We start from the raw sequence: 22,334 nt of genomic DNA, 5'->3' as shown, positions 1-22,334 counted from the left end.
GTGTGTGGTCATTGTGTTTAAGAGCCCCATAGTGTATTCCCCATTCCAGGTCCTGGGTTGTAAGGTGTGTACACTGGGGCCTGCTCAGTGTGCCCAGGCTGGAAGATCTGCTGGCCCCTGGCAGCCTTGCAGTCCTTCTGGCTCAGGCACCTACATCTCCAGGTACTGGTAGACTTCCTCAGCTTTGGGGACAAAACCCAGGCGGGCCAGAACACGAAACAGGAGGGCGGTGAGCCGCATGGCAAGGGTCTCCAGCCTAGAGGGGCAGGGTGAAGGGTCATAAGTTGATGGGGAGCAGATTCTGGTCAGCCACCCATCCAGCCCACATGCTTACCTCAGGACCACTTCAAACTTGAATGACTCCCAGATGACCTTGATGTGGCGCACGAGGCTGCTGCTGTAAATGCCCTGGTATGCCGCGCCCACCAGGCGGCTCCAACCCCAGACAGCGCTGTAGCAGATACATGTATTAGCCTGCTAACCTGCTGCAGCCCCTTCAGGCTTCCCCTTGGGTCACCAACCTCTTGGCCATGAGGAAGTAGCGGTCAACAGGGGTGCCCAACGCTGAGTTGATGGCACGCACTGTGTTGATGTTTCGCAGCACAAGCAGCATGGGCCGTGGCAGCGCCTTGAGTACTTCCATTATGCCTTCAAAGTGTTCGCGAGCCATGTCCTGCATGTAGACCGCCTCCTCACGGCTCATCAGGTGGGAGCCCCACAGCTGGCCCAGGCGCACAGGTCGCTGCATGAGCACCTCAGAGAACAGCATGTAGTCTGGGGAAGGCACGAGTTGCTTTTTGGTGCATAGTTGCAGGCTTCTGCCTGTCCCACAAACACCCACCCTTACCTTGCACCCCAAGAGCAGCTGCGTGTGTCTTCATTGCGGCATTGTCCCTCAGGATGATGGCCCGCCACAGCTGGCACAGGGAGGACCGGTCCCTGCAGGAAGGCCTAACTGAGCTCGAAGCTGCAGGAGAAGGGGCCCCAGGAAGGCCTGCCCTGCCCCCCATGCCTGGCCCCAGCTCACTTCTCATCCAGGAACTGGTAGAGACCATGGTCCAGGATTACCAGCTCTGCTTTTCCATCTGGACCTTTCCGCACCAGAACTAGGAACACAGCATATCAGCTCAAGCCACCCCTCTAAGATCCCACCCTGGGGCCTTTCCTACCATTTCCAGGGTGGGGGTCAGAGTGAATGAAGCCAGTGTAGAATATCTGTTCAGCAAAAGCCTGAATCAGCTTCTTTGCTACCTAGGGAGTACACAGGGAATACATGACAGCAACCATGCCCCAGCATCCCGTGCCCTGCCCCAACACACGGTACTCACGTCCTGCACCGCCAGTCCCTGTCTCTTGATGGCCTCCATGTCATTCACTTTACAGCCCTCACAGAAGTCAGCTGTCAGCACCCGCTGGGAGAGCAAGAGACTGAGTGAGCTCAGCAGCGTGTGTTGCCCCACCCTCAGGGAAAGCTCTACCCAGCCCACCTTGCTGGACTTGTCCCAGTGCACCCGAGGGACAACGATATAACGGAAGTGCTTAAGCTCCTGAGCACAGCGCTCAGCATTTCGGCCCTCATTCTCGAAGTCCAGCTCCTGGGACAGGGTCCCCTTCAGGTCCTGGAGGTGATGCATGGGCCGGTCAGTCCCATCGGGGTTTAGCGCTTACCCCCACCTGTTATGGGTGCACTACCTGTAGGACCCAGCTGAAGCCAAAGCTGGGGTGCATGAGCTCCACGAGCTGCAGCAGGAGTTCCAGGGTGTGCACGTCCCCATCAAAGCGGTCTCGTAGGTCGATGTACTGTACCTGCAGTGGGCCAGGGTACACTGAAACCCATGGTTACCACTGGCCCAGGGTCCATCTAGAGTGCGGCCGCATAGATACCTTCACGGCCACAGCAGTACCATCATGTAGCTTGGCACGGTGCACCTGAGCTAGGCTTGCAGCAGCCATCGGCTCATACTCAAACTCCTGGAAGAGTTCAGTAGGCAGTGCCTGGAAGTCTTCAAGGAACAGCTCATCCACCTGTCAAGAACATGCTTGGAGTCACTGCCAGCGCTGCTGGGGCAACATCCTCTTCCCTCCACCCCATGAGGGGGGCTCACCTCTCGGAAGCCCCGAGTGAGAGCCCTGTCCTCCAGCACACGCAGCGTCTGGATGTACTCGGATGGCAGCAGGTGGTTGAAGGAGCACAGTCCTTGGCCCAGTTTCACATAGAGGCCCCCATTGCGGATGGCTCCTGCCACCAGGGCGTCAGCCGCACGCTGGTGACATGAAGACATCACCTCCACATACCTCGGGCTGTTCTGACCACAGGCATGGAGGAAAGGCTGGGGACAGGTGGCCACTCCCTGATGCCCCCAGCACCCCCTACCTCCAGCATCTCCCCTCCCTGCCATGTGCTCAGGATATGAGGACAAACCTCCTCCACTCCTCGTAGGAGAACATTTGTACACCACCAATAGTCCAGGGAGATGAGCAGACCGACCTTCAAAGACCTGCAGGCAGAAGCAGCTTAAGTCCCAGGCAGGCTGGGGAGTGTTGGTTCCTGGGGGTCCTTCTGCCCTAAGCCCAAAGTCTGGCCTCACCTATCAGCCCCTGTACTTAAGGTGAGGCTGGACTGGGTTCAGCCTCTAGTAAAGTGGGTCCTTATAAGCTCATGGAATACTACTCATGCCAGTATCCTGAGGCTGCCCAGACAGACTGCCCTGTGCCAGTGGGGGAGGGATGAGGGCTGTGGGCAGAGGAAGCATCATGGTCCCAGGAAGGTCACTTGCAAAAGGGAGGAAGAAAAAAGTTCTCTAATAACCAGAAAAGAGCCAGGTGGTGGTGATGCACACTTTTAATCCCAGCAGAGGCTGAGACAGTTGGATTTCTGCGAGTCAAGGCCAGTCTGGACTATACAGAGAAGCCCTGTCTTGGGATTTAAAAAAAAAAAAAAAAAAGAACCAGAGAGATGGCTCAGTGGTCAAGAGACCTGGCTGCTCTTCTAAAGGACCTAGGTTCAATTCCCAGTACCCACATGGCAGCTCATAACTGCTTGTAATTCCAGTTCCAGGGGATCTAACACCCTCACACAGACATACATGCAGGCAAAACACAGTTGCACACAAAATAAACATAAATAAATCATTAAGAAGTATGGGGCTGGAGAGATGGCACAGCAGTTAAGAGCACTGGCTGCTCTCCCAGACGCCCTGAATTTAGCTCCCAGCAACCACATGGTGGCTCACAAACATCTACAGTGGGATCTGATGCCCTCTTCTTGTGTAAGGGGCTGACATTCCCCCTTACACATATTATGTATGCTTAATAAATAATAAACAAATAGGAACAAAAGCCAGAGAAGCTAGGTTACACTACTCTAGGAGAGTCCCACCTCCTTCATCTGCAGACTAGGAGGGGCTGCCTTGATCTGGAGGAGGGCTTAGGGCTCCAGCTGAGGGGTAGGAGGACACAAAGCCAAGTCCCTTTGGATGGCCTTAACCTAAATAGGGTCCTACTTCCGGCTCTTCCACCACAGGAAGGCCCCTAACTAAAAAGGTGGCAGGTCTCTGAGCTGACATAAAGGGACCTCTCTGAGATGCCACTTCCTTCCACAGGAGGAAGCAGGAAAGACGCCAGCACATACCCTGAACCTGCTAAGACCCCCTCCACCCCCATGCCCACACACTAGCCCCTCCCACACATCCGGCAGCACAGGGAAGGCCAGCAGCAGCCTGCACTGTAGAGTGCGCCCCTGACAATGACAAAGAAACCAATGAGCTCTGAGCTCCCTCATGCTTCAGGGAACAACGGCCTTCTCTGGGCAAAGCGGGCCCTTTAGTGCTTCAACGTAAGGACAGACACCGAAGGCTGGGAATGTCAACCACAAAGGGAGGAAACAAGACTGACTGAGATAGGGATGCCCATTTGAACTCCAGTATCTGTTATTCAGGGCTGGAGCTCGTCTTGTCAATGTGAGAAGTGTGCATGCATAGCACAGCCCCTGCTCTCATCTCCATTGCAAGTGAAAGAGTTAAAAATCAATTAGAAGCTGGGAGGTGATGGCGCACACCTTTAATCCCAGCACTTGGATCTCTGTGAGTTCCAGACCAGCCTGGTCTACAAGAGCTACTTACTTCCAGGACAGGCTCAAAAGCTACACAGAGAAACCCTGTCTCAAAAAACAAAACAAAACCAAAAACAACAAAACAACAAAAACCAAATTAGATAAACCTCAGCAACTTTTCCAGAGTAGAGCAACCCTACCTTGACTTCCAAGGTAGGGTTGCTCTACTGTTTCAAGGAATTAAAAACAAAAAACAGACCACTTTCGAGAAAACTGGAAAGGTCACGGTGCAATTCTGAAACCATAGAATATTCACTCCCCATGACAACCAATTAAAATACGTAAAATAACAGGTTGTACTGCCAAAAAATATGTATTCCTCTGACCCTGCTAAATGTCAGCCAATCAGAACTGGACCTCACCCACTAATGAGCCTGGCTAACCCCTCACCCTCTGGTGGCTGTTGCATCAGTATTCCAGTAGAGGTCCCTGACGGCTTGCATACAATAAAAACCTTGCTTTTTGCAGCTCAGGAAAGTCTTTCGTCGGGTGGGATTTGGGGGTCTTTGTGATCTGGGCATAACACAAGTAGCCAGCCCCTAAGGGAAAAGCTGACTCCAAAGCTGATCAGGGAAAGACCAGTATGAGTCTGGTGTATAATGTCCCATACAGTGTACGACTACTACCAGGAAAAGCCAAAAACTCCAAAAGGGGGAGTGGAAAGGCTAATGGTGACATCTGGGTGTGGACACTTGACGCAGACACGTGATAAAGCCGAGATGAACAGGCTTGGAAGGGGCAACAAAACCAGGTTGAAGGGACTCTGCTGAGTCCAATCTGAAGCAGTCTTTACAACAAAATAACATAGGGGACAGACTGAATAAAATAGGTATCTCTACAGCACTTGGGAGGCAGAGGCAGGTGGATCTCTGTGAGTTCGAGGCCAGCCTGGTCTACAGAGCGAGTTCCAGGACAGCCTCCAAAGCCACAGATAAACCCTGTCTCGAAAAACCAAAAAAAAAAGCCGGGCGTTGGTGGCACTCACCTTTAATCCCAGCACTCGGGAGGCAGAGGCAGGCGGATCTCTGTGAGTTCGAGGCCAGCCTGGTCTACAAAGTGAGTTCCAGGACAGCCTCCAAAGCTACAGAGAAACCCTGTCTCGAAAAACCAAAAAAAAAAAAAAAAAAAAAAAAAAAAGGTATCTCTAAGTTCGGAGGTGTGAATCAACTAATGAGTTTGTAAATGGTAGAAGGGAAACTTTGTTTTGTTTTTGTTTTTCCAGACAGGGTTTCTCTATGTAGCCCTGGCTGTCCTGGAACTCACTCTGTAGACCAGGCTGGCCTTGAACTCAGAGGTCTGTCACCTCTGTCTCCCGAGTGCTGGGATTAAAAGTGTGTGCCACCTGGCCGGGCGTTGGTGGCGCACGCCTTTAATCCCAGCACTCGGGAGGCAGAGGCAGGCGGATCACTGTGAGTTCGAGACCAGCCTGGTCTACCAAGCGAGTTCCAGGACAGCCTCCAAAGCCACAGGGAAACCCTGTCTCGAAAAACCAAAAAAAAAAAAAAAAAAAAAAAAAGAAAAAAGAAAAAAAAAAGTGTGTGCCACCACCAATACTGCCTGGCTAGGGAGACTTCTTTGCAGGAAGATGCCAAACAGTTAATGTTGAAAAGAATGGCTAAATTAGAAAACTCACTATCAATAATTCACTCACAAAGTATCGGTGGAAACCAAGAGTAAGATGCTGAACCAGACGTCATCACAAGGCATTCTGTTAAATAGTGATCAGTGACAGCAAAGAAATACTAGATTTACTGAACAAACTGAGGTCATGTGCCACTAGGCTGGGCACAGGAGAGCACTGAACACACTACTTCTGTGTTGTCCCAGTTAAAAGATCAGTACCTACAGTGGCCAGCCAGACTTGACTGGAGGACACATCGGGCAAACCCATGCCAAATAAGACTAGACAATAACTGCTCCAAGTGGATCTCTGTGAGTTTAAGACCAGACAGGTCTACACTGAGAGTTTCAGGTCATCCAGGACTATATAGTGGGACCCTGTCTCAAAAAAAAAAAAATCAAAGGAAAAAATTCATAATCTTTCTGAGCCCTGAATGCTAGAACTACAGGTATGTACCACCATTCCTGGTAATTATCCGTTTTTACTTGGCTATATAAAAGAACATCCTTGTTTACATCAAGGATGCCCTAAGACATTACAGTGAGATAATGGAGCACACTAACAGCTTATTCTCAGATACTTAAGATAAAATGTTTTTTATTATTCTTTCAGCTTTTCTGATACTTCATTTGTTTGTTTTGAGACAAGGTTTTAGTTACACACCTGACTGGTTTGAAGCTCACTGTGTCGGGCAGACGGGCATCAAACACAAGAAATCTGATTGTTCTGCCTTGTGAGTGCTGGGATTAGAGGTGTGCGCCACCACACTCAGTCATTTTCAGATATTTGAAATAACGTCAACACAGAAAAGGAAGTAGGACTGTTGGCAGCTTACTTCAAATTCCAAGTACTCCTGAAGTAAGAGGAGTACAAGGTCTGTAAGTTATTTAGCAATACCTGTCTCAAAGTTATAAAAAAAAAATGGTGTAGTAGTGCATCCCTTTAAGCCCGGGACCTGAGAAACAGAGGCAGGGGAGCCTTTGTAAATATGAGGCCAGCCTGGTCTACTTTACAAGTTCTAGGCCAGCCAAGGCTATATAGTAAAACCTTGTCTCAAAAACAAAATGTTGACTGGGCAGTGGTGGCACACACTTTAATCCCAGCACACGGGAGGCAGAGGCAGGCGGATCTCTGAGAAGTCAGCCTGGTGTACAGAGATAGTTCCAGGACAGCCAAGGCTACACAGAGAAACCCTGTCTTGAAAAACCAAAAAGACAAAAATAAGAAAGAAAAGAGAGGCCAGGAGGTGCAGTGAACCCACAGACCCAGGGAAACGGATGTCTGAATGTGTCCCCATCACCTGGTCACAGGCCAGCATGGCCCCTAGCTGTGAGCTGAGAAGCCTCTTTCCCATTAGTCAGGGTGAGCTGCACAAGGCAGTTGCCAGAAACCTGCAAGGCCTCTGCAGTGTTGATGACAGCCAGAGAAACACAGTAAGAATACTAGGCTCTGTTCTCACTAGTCCTGGGGCCCACAGAACACAGGGGGCATTGTTCAGCCTTTCAATAGGGATGCCTCAGAGCTCCAGGCAAAACCAACCAGAAGGACAGGTATGGAGAGCCTCAAATGGAAACAGGTATCCAACCACAGACAGACATGCCATGGACTAATCAGGGACATTTCCTCCCCCATCTCTCCCCTCCCTCCCTCCCTCCCTCCTTCCCTCCCTCCCTCCCTCCCTCCCTCCCTCCCTCCCTCCCTCCCTCCCTCCCTCCCTCCCTCCCTCCCTCTCTCTCTCTCTCTCTCTCTCGACTTCTCTATGTAACAGTCCTGGCTATCCTGGAACTTGCAATGTAGAACTTGAACTCACAGAGATCCATCTGCCTCTGCCTCCTGAGTGCTGGGATTAAAGGCGTGTGCACCACTGCCCAGCTATGGTGACATTTCTTATGAAAAGCCTAAGGACCTTGGAACCAAAGCCTTCTTGAGGAGGAATTGTGCTTAGAGTTACATGGAGCAAGATACTTCCTGTACCATGGCAACGTGATCTCTACAGTTCAGAGCCATTCAAGTTAAGACACTTTCTTCACTAACAAAGTCAACGAGGCTGGGCGGGCAGCTGCAAGAGTTCCCACCCCGGGAGGGGAAGGCACTTGGAAAACCCCTCCCTCCCCCATGGTGCTAGGATGAGGTGGCAGCTCCACCCAGGGCCAAGCCTCCATGCCCAGAGCTCTAGGTCTCCTTGGATGGTGGGGTGAGTAGAGCAGAGAAGCTTCTTTACTTTCAGGGCTAAAGCCCTTGTCCTCAAGGCCATGGCTGACCTGGAAAAGTCTGTGGGGACATTGCTCCCTGTTCAGGCCATAGGCTGCATGTTAACTACAAAGTTCCAGAACCCCACAACCCTTGGAGGAGAGGAATATGGAGAAGGCTATCCCACCCAAGCTGTGCCAGGGCTGGCATTTTAACCCTCCTACCTGCTGAAGCGCCCGATACCATCTATGGCAAGTCGCAGCTTCCTCTTTTCCTGGGCTTCCGCACTGAGATAGCGGGCTCCGAGGAGCAAGGGCACCCCCACCACAGTGACAGAGAGCGCCCTCCGCCACAGCAGCCTGGTCCTTGAGGTCCTGAGAGGAGACAGGAAGATGCTGCTTCTTCACAAGGGAGCTGGGGCCTCAGTTTCTCCCTTTCCTGCCTTTGCAGACCAACTCTGAGTCTGTCTATGGGACCATGTGGCCACCAGAGGACACCAGCACATTCAAGGCCCTTTCCCTAGGCCCCACAACAGCCAGATGCTGGAGGACAAGGTCTCCTTCGGCCGTCCTGGAAGGTCAATACAGATCCGCAGTCTACAGAGTGGACCGCCATCTCTGTCCCCATCATGATGGTGCAGAGGACCCTAATGGAAGGTGAGACCTGGTAGTATAAAGTCACAAACCACACTGAGCAAGAACTTAGAGCAAGGACAGAACAGAGTTCCATATTGCACGAGACAGCAAACATCCACATATGCATAATGCAGCAGCAGCAGCAGGAACAGTCCCATGCTCACGCGTGGCCTCCTGTCTAGGCCATGGCACACTCAAAGAAAGGGCCTTCCAGCCAGGGGTGGCGGCGCACACCTTTAATTCCAGCACTCAGGAAGCAGAGGCAGGTGCTTATGTATGAGTTTGAGGTCAGTCTAGTCTACAGAGTTCCAGGACAGCTAGAGGTATACAAAGAAACCACGTTTCAAAAAGGAAGGAAGGAAGGAAGGAAGGAAGAGGAGGAGGAAGAGGGAGGACAGGACAGGGCAGGGCAGGAGAGAGGGTCTTTCTCTTTGCTCATAGAACCACGCATCCATTACAACCCTTCTGGCTGTCCTAACCCGTTGTGTGACGCCCTATAGAGGCAATCCCAGTCTTCATCTCTAAATGATCCCTGTGTGTCTCATGGAATGGGAGCCTCTGTTTGTCAGTGTGTGTTCATCACAAACTTCTTGTTGGGAGCCGCCATCTCCAGAGTGTGACCAATTACAGGTCAGAGACCCTGCGGTCTCAGGTTCAAGTGCCAAAGAGAGAAACACGATTAAAGGTGCAGTGTGGCCTCTCCATCTTTGCGACCGCACACAGTCATCTCCTCGTCTAGGAAGGGGCCTGCCTTTGGCTGCAGGGGTCATCACCTTGCCAGTGAGCTCTTGAAGTTCCTCGTGAAGAAAATGGCAGGACATGGCCAGGGCTTCTGTCTGTTCTGCAGCAGAGCGGAGTGGAAGTGACATAGTCGTATCTGTGAAGAGAACAGATAGCAAAGCTGGGCAGAGGCAGGGACACGGGGACGCAGCTCACGCCTGTCACTGCCTGGCATCTACTCAAGCCTGAAGCAGGGCCACACCAAACTCTCACTCAGTGAAGGCTGTCCATGCTTCCAGGGCTCCAGGCAGGAAGCTACCTGGACGCCAGTGTCAGCAATAAAGACGCAGGCTGTCTACTGGATGAAGAAGCTGAAGGCAGGAGAAGAAAGACATTCCTGAAGACGCCTCACCTTTTGAGGGAAGAAAACCCATCCGGACCTGGATTATCTGTCATGAGGGCCAGCACCACTTTTGTGGTGACACCCTGAACCTGCCATTTAGTATTTCTAGGTGCTGACATCACTAACTGGTGACCACAGGAAGTGGGCCACACCATGGGAGAAGTGTCAGCAATGCCCGCCCACCAAATCTTTTTTGTTTGTTTGTATTTTTTGATGGTTTGTTTTTCGAGACAGGGTTTCTCTATGGCTTTGGGGGCTGTCCTGGAACTTGCTCTGTAGACCAGGCTGGTCTCGAACTCACGGAGATCCGCCTGCCTCTGCTGCCCAAGTGCTGGGATTAAAGGCGGGCGCCACCACTGCCCAGCTTCCCCCACCAGTTCTAAGAGAGAGGCCTCACAGAAGTGGCTTTGTGTTGGACCTTGTTCTGAAAACAGAAAGATTCACGGAGAACTGAAACTGGAAATCTGTGCAAAGTCACAGCTGGGGAAGTCACAGGCCCAGTGAGGAAGTGGCAGCTGCTGTTCTGCCAAGGGGACATGATGCGCCTATCAAACTGTCTTCTACACTGCTGGGTTTACGTCCACAAACTGTGCTGCTCTCACCGCTGGCCAGGGCGCCTATTGTTGCAGTGGCGGCAGCAACTGGAGACACAGAACTGGTCGTTTGGAAAGAAGCAAGTGACTGTGGACGCTTGGCCTTCAGCGGGGCATCCACGTCACCCTTTCCTCAGGAACACTATGGGGGAGACAGAAGAGCCCAAGGAGGAGAGGGGAGAGTGCTCTGGAAAGCTCTTCTCTGGGCATGCCATGGCTACTGCACTCCTGAACATGCAGCAGCTACAGTTACCTTCATAAGACTTGTGCAAGGTTGGACCCCGTCATGGAGAAGAGAGGGGCTCAGCAGGAAACACTGGTAAGGTGCCCTTGCTCCTGTTAAGCAGGGACCCATGCTCTGGACTATAATGAAAGTCACTGGGACACGCACGCACGCACGCACGCACGCACGCACACACACACACACACACATGCACACACGCACGCACCCACACACATACACATACCATGAGAGTGGAAATTGGACTAGTTGGAAAGAAGGGATCATCCAGGGTGGGAAGAGGAGAACACAGAATAATGGGAGGGAAATACAATAACACATTACATACATGTATGAAAGCGTTGAAGTGAAACTCACTATTATGGGCTGCACACGGTATCACACACCTTTAATCCTAGCACCTGGGAAGAGGCAGGTGCATCTCTGAGTGCCAGTCTGCTCTACAGAGCAAGTTCAAGGCAGTCAGGGCGACACAATAAGTCCCTGCTTCAAAGAAAGGGCTGGAGTCTGGAGAGATGGCTCAGTGGTTAAGAGCACTGGCTGCTTGTCCAGAGGAGTGGGGTTTGAATCCCAGTATGCAGAGGACAGTTCACAACCATCTAAAACTGCAGTATCTGGGATCTGTTGCTCTCTTCTGGCCTCCACAGGAACCAGGCACATATGCAGTACACAGGCATGCAAACAAAACGCCCATACACATAAAATAAATTTTTAAACTTTTAAGAAGAAACTATTATGTATAATTAATATATACTAATAAAACATCATCATCATTATTACTTGAGATAATATCACATCATGTATTCTTGGCTGGCCTGGAGCTCAATACATAGACCAGGCTGGCCTCAAACTCACAAAATACACCTGTGTCTCTGCTTTCCAAGTGCTGGAACTAATGGAGAGCATGAGGCTGGAGAGATGCTCAGTGGTTTAGAGCACTTCCTGCTCTTCCAGAGGCCCAGAGCTTAGTTCTCGGAACCTGAAGGGCAGCTCACAGCTGCTCTACCTCCAGCTCCAGGATATCCCATGCCTCTGAACTCCTCGGACACTAGCATTCATGCACACATACCCCATGCAAACACACAAACACCTACACATAATTGTTTAAATGAAAATTTTAATTCATAAAAAAATATCTTTTGCTGGGCGTTGGTGGTGTACACCTTTAATCCCAGCACTCGGGAAGCAGAGACAGGCGGATCTCTGTGAGTTTGAGGCCAGCCTGGTCTACAGAGGGAGTTCCAGGCCAGGCTCCAAAACAATACAGAGAAACCCTGTCTCAAAAAACAAACAAACAAAAAGAAACTTTAAAAAAAGGTATGCATCCATCACCACACCTGGTTATAAAACATTTTTGAAAAGATACAAAGGCAGACAGTGGTGGCGTACACCTTTAATCCCAGCACTCAGGAGGCAGAGACAGGCGGATCTCTGTGAGTTCAAGGCCAGTCTGAAGAGAGTTCCAGGACAGCCAGGACTACACAAAGAAACCCTGTCTCTTACTTACTTAAGTAAGTAAGTAATAAATAAAATAAAATAAAAAGATACAAAGATAACGTTAGTCCCAGGATTTGGGAGGCAGAGGAAGGTGGATCTCTGTGAGTTCAAGGCCGGTCTGATCTACAAAGTGATTTCCAGCACAACCAGGGATGTTACATAGAGAAACCTTGTCTTGAGAAACAGAACAAACAAAACAAAAAGGTGCTAACTGTTATGCAAAAAAACAAAAACAAAAACCTAAAATTCTGAGCATGGCGGCAATCACCTATAACCCTAATACCTAGTGGGCCGAGGACAGGGAATGTTGGAGGGCCAGTCTGAGCTACACAGTACAGTGAGTGAGTTTGAAGCCAGCCTGGTGTATACAGGTAACCCTGTCTCAAAATAAAAGAAAAAAAAGGGGGGGGGGGCTAGCATGCACAAAGCCTGGTTCAGTGTCCAGTCGTACAAAGGGAAAACAAGCTACAAAAGGCTTTCTCTAACAACAAGACCCCAGGGAAGGAGGCAGCATTCTGTAAACGAGGGCTATTTTAGGGCAGGGATGCTGATTTGAGATGATTCTGTGCCCGGGATACTAGCATTCGATGGAAACTCTTACTATGGCTTCACTTGGGGAAATTGTGCTTTTTTGGTTTTTGTTTTGTTTTATTGAGACAGGGTCTCGCTGTAGCCTAGGCTGTCATGGAATAAGGGGGTTTTAAGGACCAGGTTAGAGATGCTACTCACACAAGCAGAGAAAATGAAGCCCCTGGGTCACTCTGGATAGGCCCTTGGCTATGGCACTTCGGTTTTTTCAATAAGCCTCAGTTTCTTGCTTTGAAAAGTATAAATCATTGCCTGATTAAAGAGTTAATTAGGGAGCTGGAGAGATGGCGCAGTGGTTAAGAGCACTGGCTGCTCTTCTAAAGGTGTTGAGTTCAAGTCCCAGCAACTACATAGTGGCTCACAACCATCTGTAATGAGATCTGGTGCCCTCTTCTGGCCTATGGGCATACATGCAGGCAGAAGAGGAAGAAGAGAAAAGGAGAATTAAACTCACAAAACGATGTGCAAGCCCTTGGAGCACTGTCCAACATACCAAACACTGTGAGTACGTGTCCAGCAGGCGAGCACCAAGGCCACACTGGGATCAAGGATTCCCACACGGCACTCCAAGGCCACACTGGGATCAAGGATTCCCACACGGCACTCCAAGGCCACACTGGGATCAAGGATTCCCACACGGCACTCCAAGGCTCTGCCCTATGCCAGTCCCTGCTGGCATCCAGCGTCCTCAGCTCTCCCCGTCTAACACAGACAGCCCTCACTCTACTTTCCAGACTGAATTGTTTACTGGGTGTCAGTTTCCCACTGCTCTTCTTTCTTATTCCTCTTCTACATTTTTTTAAGAGCTGAGGACTGAAACCAGGGCCTTAAGCTTGCTAGCCAAGCATTCTACCACTGAGCTAAATCCCCAACCCCATGGTTCCGTGTTTTCAAAAGAGTTTCTCCGGGTGGCCCTGGCCGATCCAGAGCTCACTGTAGACCAGGCTGGCCTCGAACTCAGAGTCCTCTGCCTCCGCCTCCCGAGTGCTGGGATGAAAGGCGTGCGCCACCACCCCACCCCACCCCACCCCACCCCACTCTTCCTTCCTTCCTTCCTTCCTTCCTTCCTTCCTTCCTTCCTTCCTTCCTTTCGAGACTGCTGTACCATCTCTCCAGCCCCCTTCCACTGCTTTTAAAATGAAAACAAGACAAAACAAAACAAAATACAAGCAAACAAAAAACCCAAAACTAGTTTACTTCTCTCAGAAGCGAAATCAGATCATTTTCAACACATGCAGACAGGTTACACCCTGAGAACGCAGAAAGACTTCCTCTAACTGGGACAAAAGGGCAGGCGAGGACTGGCTGAGATGTCCAGGGGCCACTGAGCAGGCAGGCGTGTCAAGCTGAGAACAGAGCAGCATGGGATGACTGGGGAGGTTGGATCTCCATTACTTGAGACCTACGGCTCAGAAGAGGATGCACAAACGCTCTAGCCAACAGACCGGAAGCCAAGACAGTAAGGCAGGCTACTGTGCTGTACAGAGTTAGGGCTCACAAAACCCTGCCCAGAATCATAGGCTGAAGCCAGCATGAACCCCAGTCTTACACCAAGGCTGAGTGGGAAGGGCCTGCGTATGGCCCCATGCTGACTTAAAGGAGGCAGCCCAGAGCTCCAAGCTGAGAGTGCTCACTGTTCATGACCCAAAACAAAAAGGTCGAAAGTCCTTCAGGGAGACTGAGAAGAGTCTCAGGATAGCTCATCTCCAACGAGGGAGACCTGTGCTGCCTCAGGCCAGCACCAGCTGTCCACAGTACCTTGGGTTTTCGGGTCATGTAGGAACAATATAGTGTCTAGATGGCAACCTCATACTGAAGGCATACTGCAGAGGGGACAAGGCTGGCCAGGTCAGTCTACCCAGTATGCCCCAGAAGGGGCCTCTGCAATGGCTGGGGAGACGGACACACTCAGGACTCAGATAAGCCACTAAAGAGTCATGCTGATGTTGATGATACTGTGACTCCAGCTCCCAATGACTGACTACCACCTCCTCCCCACGGCCAGCCTGATGCTAACTGCTCTTGCGGGCAAGGCCAGGAGCCCATTCCCCTCCGCCTCCCCTATAGCCTCTTAGGATTCGCACGGCAACTGAAGGGCTCTGCTGCCTCTTAACCTTCCCCACTCAGGATGTGGAACAAAGATTCTTTTAGGAGGTGCCTGTGGTGCCTCACCAGGATGCATCCGCAACAAAAGGTCACAGGTAGGAGATGCCACTCATGATGTCAAGCAGATAAAGCCTTGTGCTGAAAACCCCAGAGCTACCAAACCTGAGTCCTTCTGAGACAGGCTACCCAGCACCCATTAAACTATCTTCTGAAACCCCCACCAAATGAGAAAGAAATCTCAGGCCCCAAAAGGCACGGCACGGGGGTGGGGGTATCAAACCTACAGCCAGACCTGCCAAAATCCAAACAAATCCCAAACAAGAGCGGTCCAGGGTTGTGGCCCAGATGGTCTGTGGTCCCTTCTCAAACCAAACCCTGACCCACATGCAGCCCCATGGCTGTGGGGGAAACTGCAGGTGAGGTCAATGAGGACTTTCCTGTGGGGCAAGGCAAGGCCACAGGGGCAGGGAAGTGCAGCAGGAAGGACTCAGATAAGAGGGTTAAAGACGCTGTTTGCTCAAGCTCTGCCCAGAGCGCTATCAAGCTAAACACTATATCAACAGCTGTGGGAAAGCAAAAACTTTTTTTTGTTTTCCTTTTTTTGAGACAGGGTTTCTCTATGTAGCTTTGGAGGCTGTCCTGGCACTGGCTCTGTAGACCAGGCTGGCCTCGAACTCCCAAGTGCTGGGATTAAAGGCATGTGCCACCATAGCTCAGCAAAAACTTTATTCTTGAAGTGATCCCAGAGTCTTATGTCTCTGTCCACCATGACCCCCCTCTCCAGGTCCCTGTGATGTCCACAGCTCTGCTGGCAGCAGTAGCTCAGAACATGACCACCACACTGCTGGCAAGCAGACAGAGGATGTCAGTACATTCTCTCCCACCAGAACAATCCCCTTTGAGCAGGTCCACAGAACAACCTGTGGTGACGCTGACCTACAACTGCCACATAGCTCCTTCACCCTTTCCAGCGTGGACAGAGTGCCATAGGCTCCCTGCACCTGGTCCTCACGCCGCTTGGTTGCTATGTGGCTTGGAACTCACTATGTAGATCAGAACAGCCTTGAACTCAGAAATCCTCCTGCCTCTGCCTCGCAAGTGCTGTGCCAGCCTGTCTGGCAGTTCTCATGCTTTTTACAGGGAATGTGTAGATGATCTGTCTGCAGAGACATTCAATCAGAGTTCTTTTCCGGTGCCTGCATGAAGCAGTAAAACTCACACTCTAAGGAGAACCTACAGTCAGACTCACTGGATTAGAGGAAGATGAAAGATGTCTATAAGATAGCCTGCACATAACAGGAAGTAGCTGCCAAGACTCAGGGCAGACCCTCCCCAAAAAGGTGACCAGACTGTTTAACAGGACAGATAGCCCAGTACACCTCAGCAGGAAGGGACATTTTCCAACGTTGGGAGGGGACAGATTAAGGAGGAGTGGGTGTTGTTAAAAGAAATACCATTCCGAAACAGTAACTGCAAGGGCTCATCTGCACTGGGCAGCATCACTACTCAGAAGTTAAAATTTGCCTTTCCAGCCCAGCAGTGGTGGAGCACACCTTTGATCCAAGCACTCGGGAAGCACAGGCAGGTGGATCTCTGTGAGTTCAAGGCCAGCCTGGTCTACAGAGCGAGTTCCACGACCCAGGGATACAAAGAGAAACTGTCTCAATAAACAAACAAAACTTGCCCTTCCAGTCCCTAGAGCAGTCTGGAGGACTAAGTGATATGTAATACGTTGTGTGGAGAAGTTTCGCGATCGTAAAGAGCTGTGTTAAAGGCCAGCACAAGTTTCTCCATCAGAGAGCACACCCACAGCAGGGCAGCTCACTGCAAGCCAAAAGTTTACCCAACTCCGTGCCTATCAGTATAATCTACAAGGCCAGATGTACTAGAACATCAACTTCGGAGAAGTCCACGTTTAAAAACAACACAACTGCAGAAAGGGTCATACTCCAAGGACAGGGGAGAGGCGAGAACATCTCCAGTGCCAGAACGGGGGAGGGGTGGGGGGCAAGAAAGCGAGGGCAAGCCTAACCCAGCGGACGTCGTGGGGTGTCTCCCTCCCCCCAAGCAGGTAGAGGGAACAGAGCAGCTCCCCTTGGAGACCCGGAGGGGGTGTGCTACGGGCAAGGGCAGGAGGGAGCGGACCCCTGGGGTAAAGGTAAAGTGTTGCTGAGTGAGGCTTCCTTGGGCGGGGTCTGGGGAGCATAGGGAGGCCGAGGACCTGAGGGTTCTTCGGAGTTTCGGGGTCGATAGGTAGGACCCGGGCCTGGGTTGGGTCCAGATCTCGGGGTACCGAGTTAGACCCAACGCAGGGGCCACAGAGTCAGGGCCCGGGTCCAGGGCGTGCGGGGGCGGGGTCCTCACCGGCCGCCACATGTCCCCGGCGGCGCTCTCCTCTTGGTTTCGCCACAGATGTCCCTGGTGCCCAGCAGACCCCGCGGGAGAGCAGGCGACGCGCATGCGCACCGGCCCCGCACTCTCACGGCGCGAGATAGAGCGGAGGGGCCACGCCCCCAAGCCCTGCAGGCCTCTGCCTCGCCGCAGCGGCCCCTTGAGGTCGCCGGCGGCATAGCTTCACAGGAGAGCCCGGTTTTCATGTGCAGATCAAGGAGGCACTTCCCGGGTTTTTTTGTTTTCGTTTTTGTTTTTATTGAGACAGCGTTTAGCTCTTTATCATAGGCTGGCCTAGAACTCATGGCAGATTGCTGACATGACAGATGTGAGCCACCATTGCCCATTTGACAAGCTAGCACTTTGAATTTTCCTGACCAGTTCAGTCAGAATCACCGGAGGTCTCATGAATTCATGAATGGTAGGTACTAAGTTACATCCCCAGCCAGAGGTGGCTTTTTTTTTTTTTCGAGACAGGGTTTATCTGTATTGCTTTGTGGTCTGTCCTGGAACTCACTCTGTAGACCAGGCTGGCCTCGAACTCACAGAGATCCACCTGCCTCTGCCTCCCGAGTGCTGGGATTAAAGGCATTCACCACCAACGTCCGGCTGGTTTGTTTTAAGATTTATTTATTTTCATGGTTGGCGATTTAGCTGAGTGGTCGAGATTGCATGCCAAACACAAGGCCAGGGTTCTGTCTTCAGCTCTGAAGGGAAATAAAAAAAATGTATTCTTATTTTATTCGTATGAATGTTTTTGCTCAAACATATAGGTCTTGGGTGCAGTGCCTGCGAAAGGCCAGAGAGGGCGCCATATCTTCTGGAAGAGGTTACAGGCGGTTCAGAACTACCCTGTGGGTGCTAAGAGCAAGATGCTTAGCTGCTGAGCCATTTCTCCAGCCCAAAGAGGTGAACCTTTAACAAGGTCTTTGTTTGTTTGTTTATTGTGTGTGGATGTTAGGGAACAATTTTCAAGAGTTGGTTGTAAAAAAAAAAGAGTTGTTTGTTTTTTATTTGGTGTGTGTGATTTTTTTTGTTTTGTTTTGTTTTTTAATCCTCTGAGATAGGGTTTCCCTGCAGTCCTGGCTATCCTGGACTGGCCTGGAATTCACAAAAATCCACCTGCCTCTGGAGGCCAGACTACCCTAGGCTCCAGCTGGCACAGCAGGTAGGAAGGGATGGCAGTAACCTACCAGGTGGTGGCAGTACTTGCTCCTGTGTGGAGACTCCCTCTCCAGCATGCCCAGCACCCCCACCAGGAAGGCCAAGTACCGTTAGACAGGGCTTAGCCCTGCGCTTTGTCCAGGAACCACCTCTCAGCCACAAGACAGCAGGAAGCAGCAAGTACAGGGGTCTCCATCAGCCGAGCTGGTGTCCCTGCCAAGATGACAGCAGAGACTCCTTGTGCCCAGAGCTTGGTCCTGCTGTGGCTCTGGCTCCAGAGCCTCCAGGTGTCACCCCTGGTGCTCCCCTCCAACAGCGGCCGCTCACTCAGTGTGGCGTCTCCCCTTGTCAATCTGCTTGGCAAGCATCCAGTGTTTTGCCCCCAGACCTGGGTGGCAGACAGAGGAGGCTGTGACGCAGTGCCCAACTCTCAGGACCTTAGACCCCAAAGGCTACCACCACCAGGACCTGCTGCGCGCAGGACTCTCCTCTGAGCCAACTGCCACCATCTTCGAGCCTGCTTCGAAAAGATCTGCTAGTTTGCCTTCCCTCAGAGAGGCAGGCAGGTAGAAAGGGGCATGAGACCCTCACCACAGTACCCAGCCACCCCTCCCAACCGTCTATGTGCAATTCTGTCCTTATTGCATGGGTCTTCAGGGTCTGGGCTGGAGGGGTTAGAGGATCGAGCTAGGGAATGACTAGGGGAGGTGGGGGACTCTATCTGTTCATCCGTGGGGAAGCCATCATTCCCGTGGGTTAAGGCTTTCCTGTGCAGACTTTCGGATGGGAGCAACCAAACTCCACTAAGTGACCCCTTAACCATGCTCTGTAAGGAAGCCCAATCAAAACCCTGGTTCCCCAGAGTGAGCAGTGACAGACCCAGGTATGATCCCTCTGAAGCTCACTCATGTGAGATCATTGAGTACTCGGGGAAATTGACCTGGAGGTTTATTTAAAACTGTTTGGCCTGGGTGTTGGTGGAGCACACCTTTAGTCCCAGCACTTGGGAGGCAGAGACAAGGCAGATCTCTGTGAGTTCAAGGCCAGCCTGATCTACAGAGTGAGTTACAGAATGGCCAGGGCTACACAGAGAAACCCTGTCTTGAAAAAAACAAACAAAAAAAAAAAAACAAGAAAAGAAAAAACAGAAAGAAACACGGTGAAAATTTGTGGGACAGCAGAAGAGTAAAGGAACCCTGTGAGCAGCATCTAACTGAAGCCTCTCAACAGCAGGGAGCTGAGAACCCCAGCATGGTTAACCCTAACCACTGGGGGTGGCTGAAGTCCCCTGGGAAGTGGAAGAACCAAGCCACAAAGGGCGTCTGTTTGCCTGCATTCTACCAACAAGAACTGGTGAGGCCTGAGTAGGACCAGCTCAATTAATCGGCACACGAAGAAAGAAAGAGGAGGTTTTGCTTGTGAAACCATGCTAGCAACCAACCGAATGAATGGCAGGAGATGCCATTTATGTGGTACAGATCTTACAGATGAGTTATGACTAACAGCGGGAAATGATGAGGGACAAGAGGGATGGGGAGGGAAACTTTTTTTTCCAGAATGTGTTATGGTGGAAGCTTCACCCCAGCCCCTGGCATCCATAAACCCAAAGAGCCTGGAATGCTCTGGTGGAGGTTCCACCCAAGCCCCCTCCCCTATCTCCCTCCAAACCCTGCTGCATCTCAGAAAGCCCGCCAAATGATGACACCTCCCCCAGAGATGCTCAAGACCACTCCCACGAGTATTTAAACTGCCCCCCAGAAGTGTTGTATCCATTAAACATGGGACTTCTTTCTTTTTTTTTTCTTTTTTTTTCTTTTTTTTGGTTTTTCAAGACAGAGTTTCTCTGTAGCTTTGGAGGCTGTCCTGGAACTAGCTCTTGTAGACCAGGCTGGCCTCGAACTCACAGAGATCTGCCTGTCTCTGTCTCCCGAGTGCTGGGATTAAAGGTGTAAAGGTGTGTACCACCACTGCCTGGCTAAACATGGGCTTTTTCTAATTCGGTTTGATTTGGTCTGATTTGGGTCGCTGCATCAGTGGAGGTGCTTATCAGGTGCAGAACTTTTCAGAATGAATATAAATTAGGGGAAAATGAGAAAGAACCTCTGAGTGGGAGAAGGGAGTAGTTCTGCCCTCAGTTTAATACTCCACCTTACATGTGCTTTGTGTTGTACAAGAGAATCTGCACATGCACACAGTAAGTTGTCCAACCATGACACACTGCGTCTGACTTGTCCTAAATTAACCTTTCTTTAGCCCAGGGAATGCTGCAGGAGGAAAGCAAAGTCCAGCAGCCTTGTGCCTATGCAAACCCACAGAACTAAGACACAGTGAAGAAGGCAGGGGATAGAGGCACACCAACAGGATGACTCCTGGAGACAAGGCTGAACGCCTTGACCAGAGGAACAACCTTTGGAATGATTAACTGCCTCAATTTCCATGCCCAAGATACTCTGCTGCCCAGAGAGGAGATACAAACCTTATCTCTAGGATGTTAATCTGCTGCCTTCACAGCGATAAAGTGCACACTAAAGAATCACTTCCTGTTGGCGCTCACTGGCATTTGTGATGACAAGCAATGTGACTTCTGATCTCTGGTATTCCAGCTAAAGATTGACCACAAATGAGAAGAGATAAAATTGAGACGTCGGTGAAACACACAGGTCCAAAGGCTAAAAGGAGCCCATGCTAAGACTGTAACAGGTGTAATGCCGAGACCCAGTCCCAAAGCTGCTCACCAGAAAGCGAGCGTGGAGGCTGACGTATGTTTGAGTCTATCTTAGTAGATCATGTAAAGAAGATACATATGCTATTAATAGAATTATCAGAAATATACACATAGCACTTAACCTTGATCAATTGGCCTTTCATTCCCATAGATGAAATGAAAGTAGAAATTAGAGGATTACACCAATGGAAAACATTTCCAGTCAGGAAATTCATAACACCGATAAATTGGTGTAGTCATCTAAGGCTTTTTATCTTGGCTCTAAAAGGCAGAAATGAAAGGCTGGGGAGCATCAAGGACACACAATAAGCATGGCCTTAGAAATTATTTTTAGGTTTATTTATTTTATTTGACACACAAGAGTATTTTGCTGCATGTATGTGCGTCCAACATGTGCGTGCCTAGTACCTGTAGAAATCAGATAAAGGTATCTGGTCTCTGGAACTGGCATTACAAAGAGTTGTGAGCCACCAACTACTTGGGTGCTGGGAACAGAACCTGGGTCCTCTGGAATAGCAGACAGTCTTCTTAGCCACTGAATAAACCATTTCCCCAGTCCCAAGAAAAAAATATTTTGAGACAGGGTTCCTCTGTGCAGTCCAGGTTGTCCTGAAATTCACTCTGTAGACCAAGTTGGTCTTAAACTCAGAGATCCTCCTGCCTCTGCCTCCAAGTGCTGGGATTAAAGGCATGTGCCACCACTGCCCAGCCCTTGAAGGTTTTCTTTTTTTTTTTTTTTTTTTGGTTTTTTCGAGACAGGGTTTCTCTGTGGCTTTGGAGGTTGTCCTGGAACTCGCTCTGTAGACCAGGCTGGCCTCGAACTCACAGAGATCCATCTGCCTCTGCCTCCCGAGTGCTGGGATTAAAGGCGTGCGCCACCAACGCCCGGCTGAGGGTTTTCTTTCCGAGTGGAACGTGATGAGTTGGATTGTACTCACCCAGGCCTTGATGCTGTAGACGACAAGCACATGGAGAAAGTGGTTTCCAGAAAGAGTTCATCGTTGTCCCTGAGCTCCCATCTCCCATATCCTTCCTTCCTTCCTTCCTTCCTTCCTTCCTTCCTCCCTCCCTCCCTCCCTCCCTCCCTCCCTCCCTCCGTCCCTCCGTCCCTTCCTTCCTTCCTTCCTTCCTTCCTTCCTTCCAAGCAGAGTCTCACTGTGTCATGTTGTCGTGTGTCTGATAGCTAAGTCTGCAGGTCTGGTTTCCTGATGTGATTTGACTACACTCATGAACCATTATTATATTAATAAATCTTTCTACTAGTCTTTACTTTCTGTTTTCCTGCCTGGCTTAAAACTCACTATGTAGGGGGCGGAGACTCCATTTTATAGGCAGCGTTTGACTCCGCT

General features: G+C 50.6%; 1 protein-coding gene across 2 annotated transcripts; it reads right to left on the bottom strand.

The window, feature by feature from the left end:
* Positions 1-3: 3 nt before the first annotated feature.
* Adck5 (aarF domain containing kinase 5) lies at positions 4-17,207 on the bottom strand. 2 transcript variants are annotated; one of them, XM_021222972.2, is made up of 15 exons: positions 17,070-17,207; positions 9,331-9,434; positions 8,147-8,296; positions 2,423-2,498; positions 2,106-2,306; positions 1,885-2,025; positions 1,693-1,806; positions 1,488-1,619; positions 1,329-1,412; positions 1,170-1,251; positions 1,028-1,106; positions 848-951; positions 522-774; positions 335-451; positions 4-256 (listed from the first exon to the last, which is right to left on the bottom strand). In XM_021222972.2, exons 1-15 carry the CDS (start codon positions 17,163-17,165, stop codon positions 151-153), a joined length of 1,839 nt encoding a protein of 612 aa, XP_021078631.1. In that variant the 5' UTR covers positions 17,166-17,207; the 3' UTR covers positions 4-150. The 2 variants fall into 2 exon arrangements, with proteins under 2 accessions (XP_021078631.1, XP_005086052.1); XM_005085995.4 differs by having other exon boundaries at positions 848-939.
* Positions 17,208-22,334: the final 5,127 nt, after the last annotated feature.

Source organism: Mesocricetus auratus, unplaced genomic scaffold (genome assembly GCF_017639785.1).
Source record: "Mesocricetus auratus isolate SY011 unplaced genomic scaffold, BCM_Maur_2.0 Super-Scaffold_100055, whole genome shotgun sequence".
Classification (NCBI taxonomy): domain Eukaryota; kingdom Metazoa; phylum Chordata; class Mammalia; order Rodentia; family Cricetidae; genus Mesocricetus; species Mesocricetus auratus.
The sequence above is the reverse complement of the archived record's forward strand: the minus strand, read 5'-3'. Positions and strand labels throughout refer to the sequence as shown.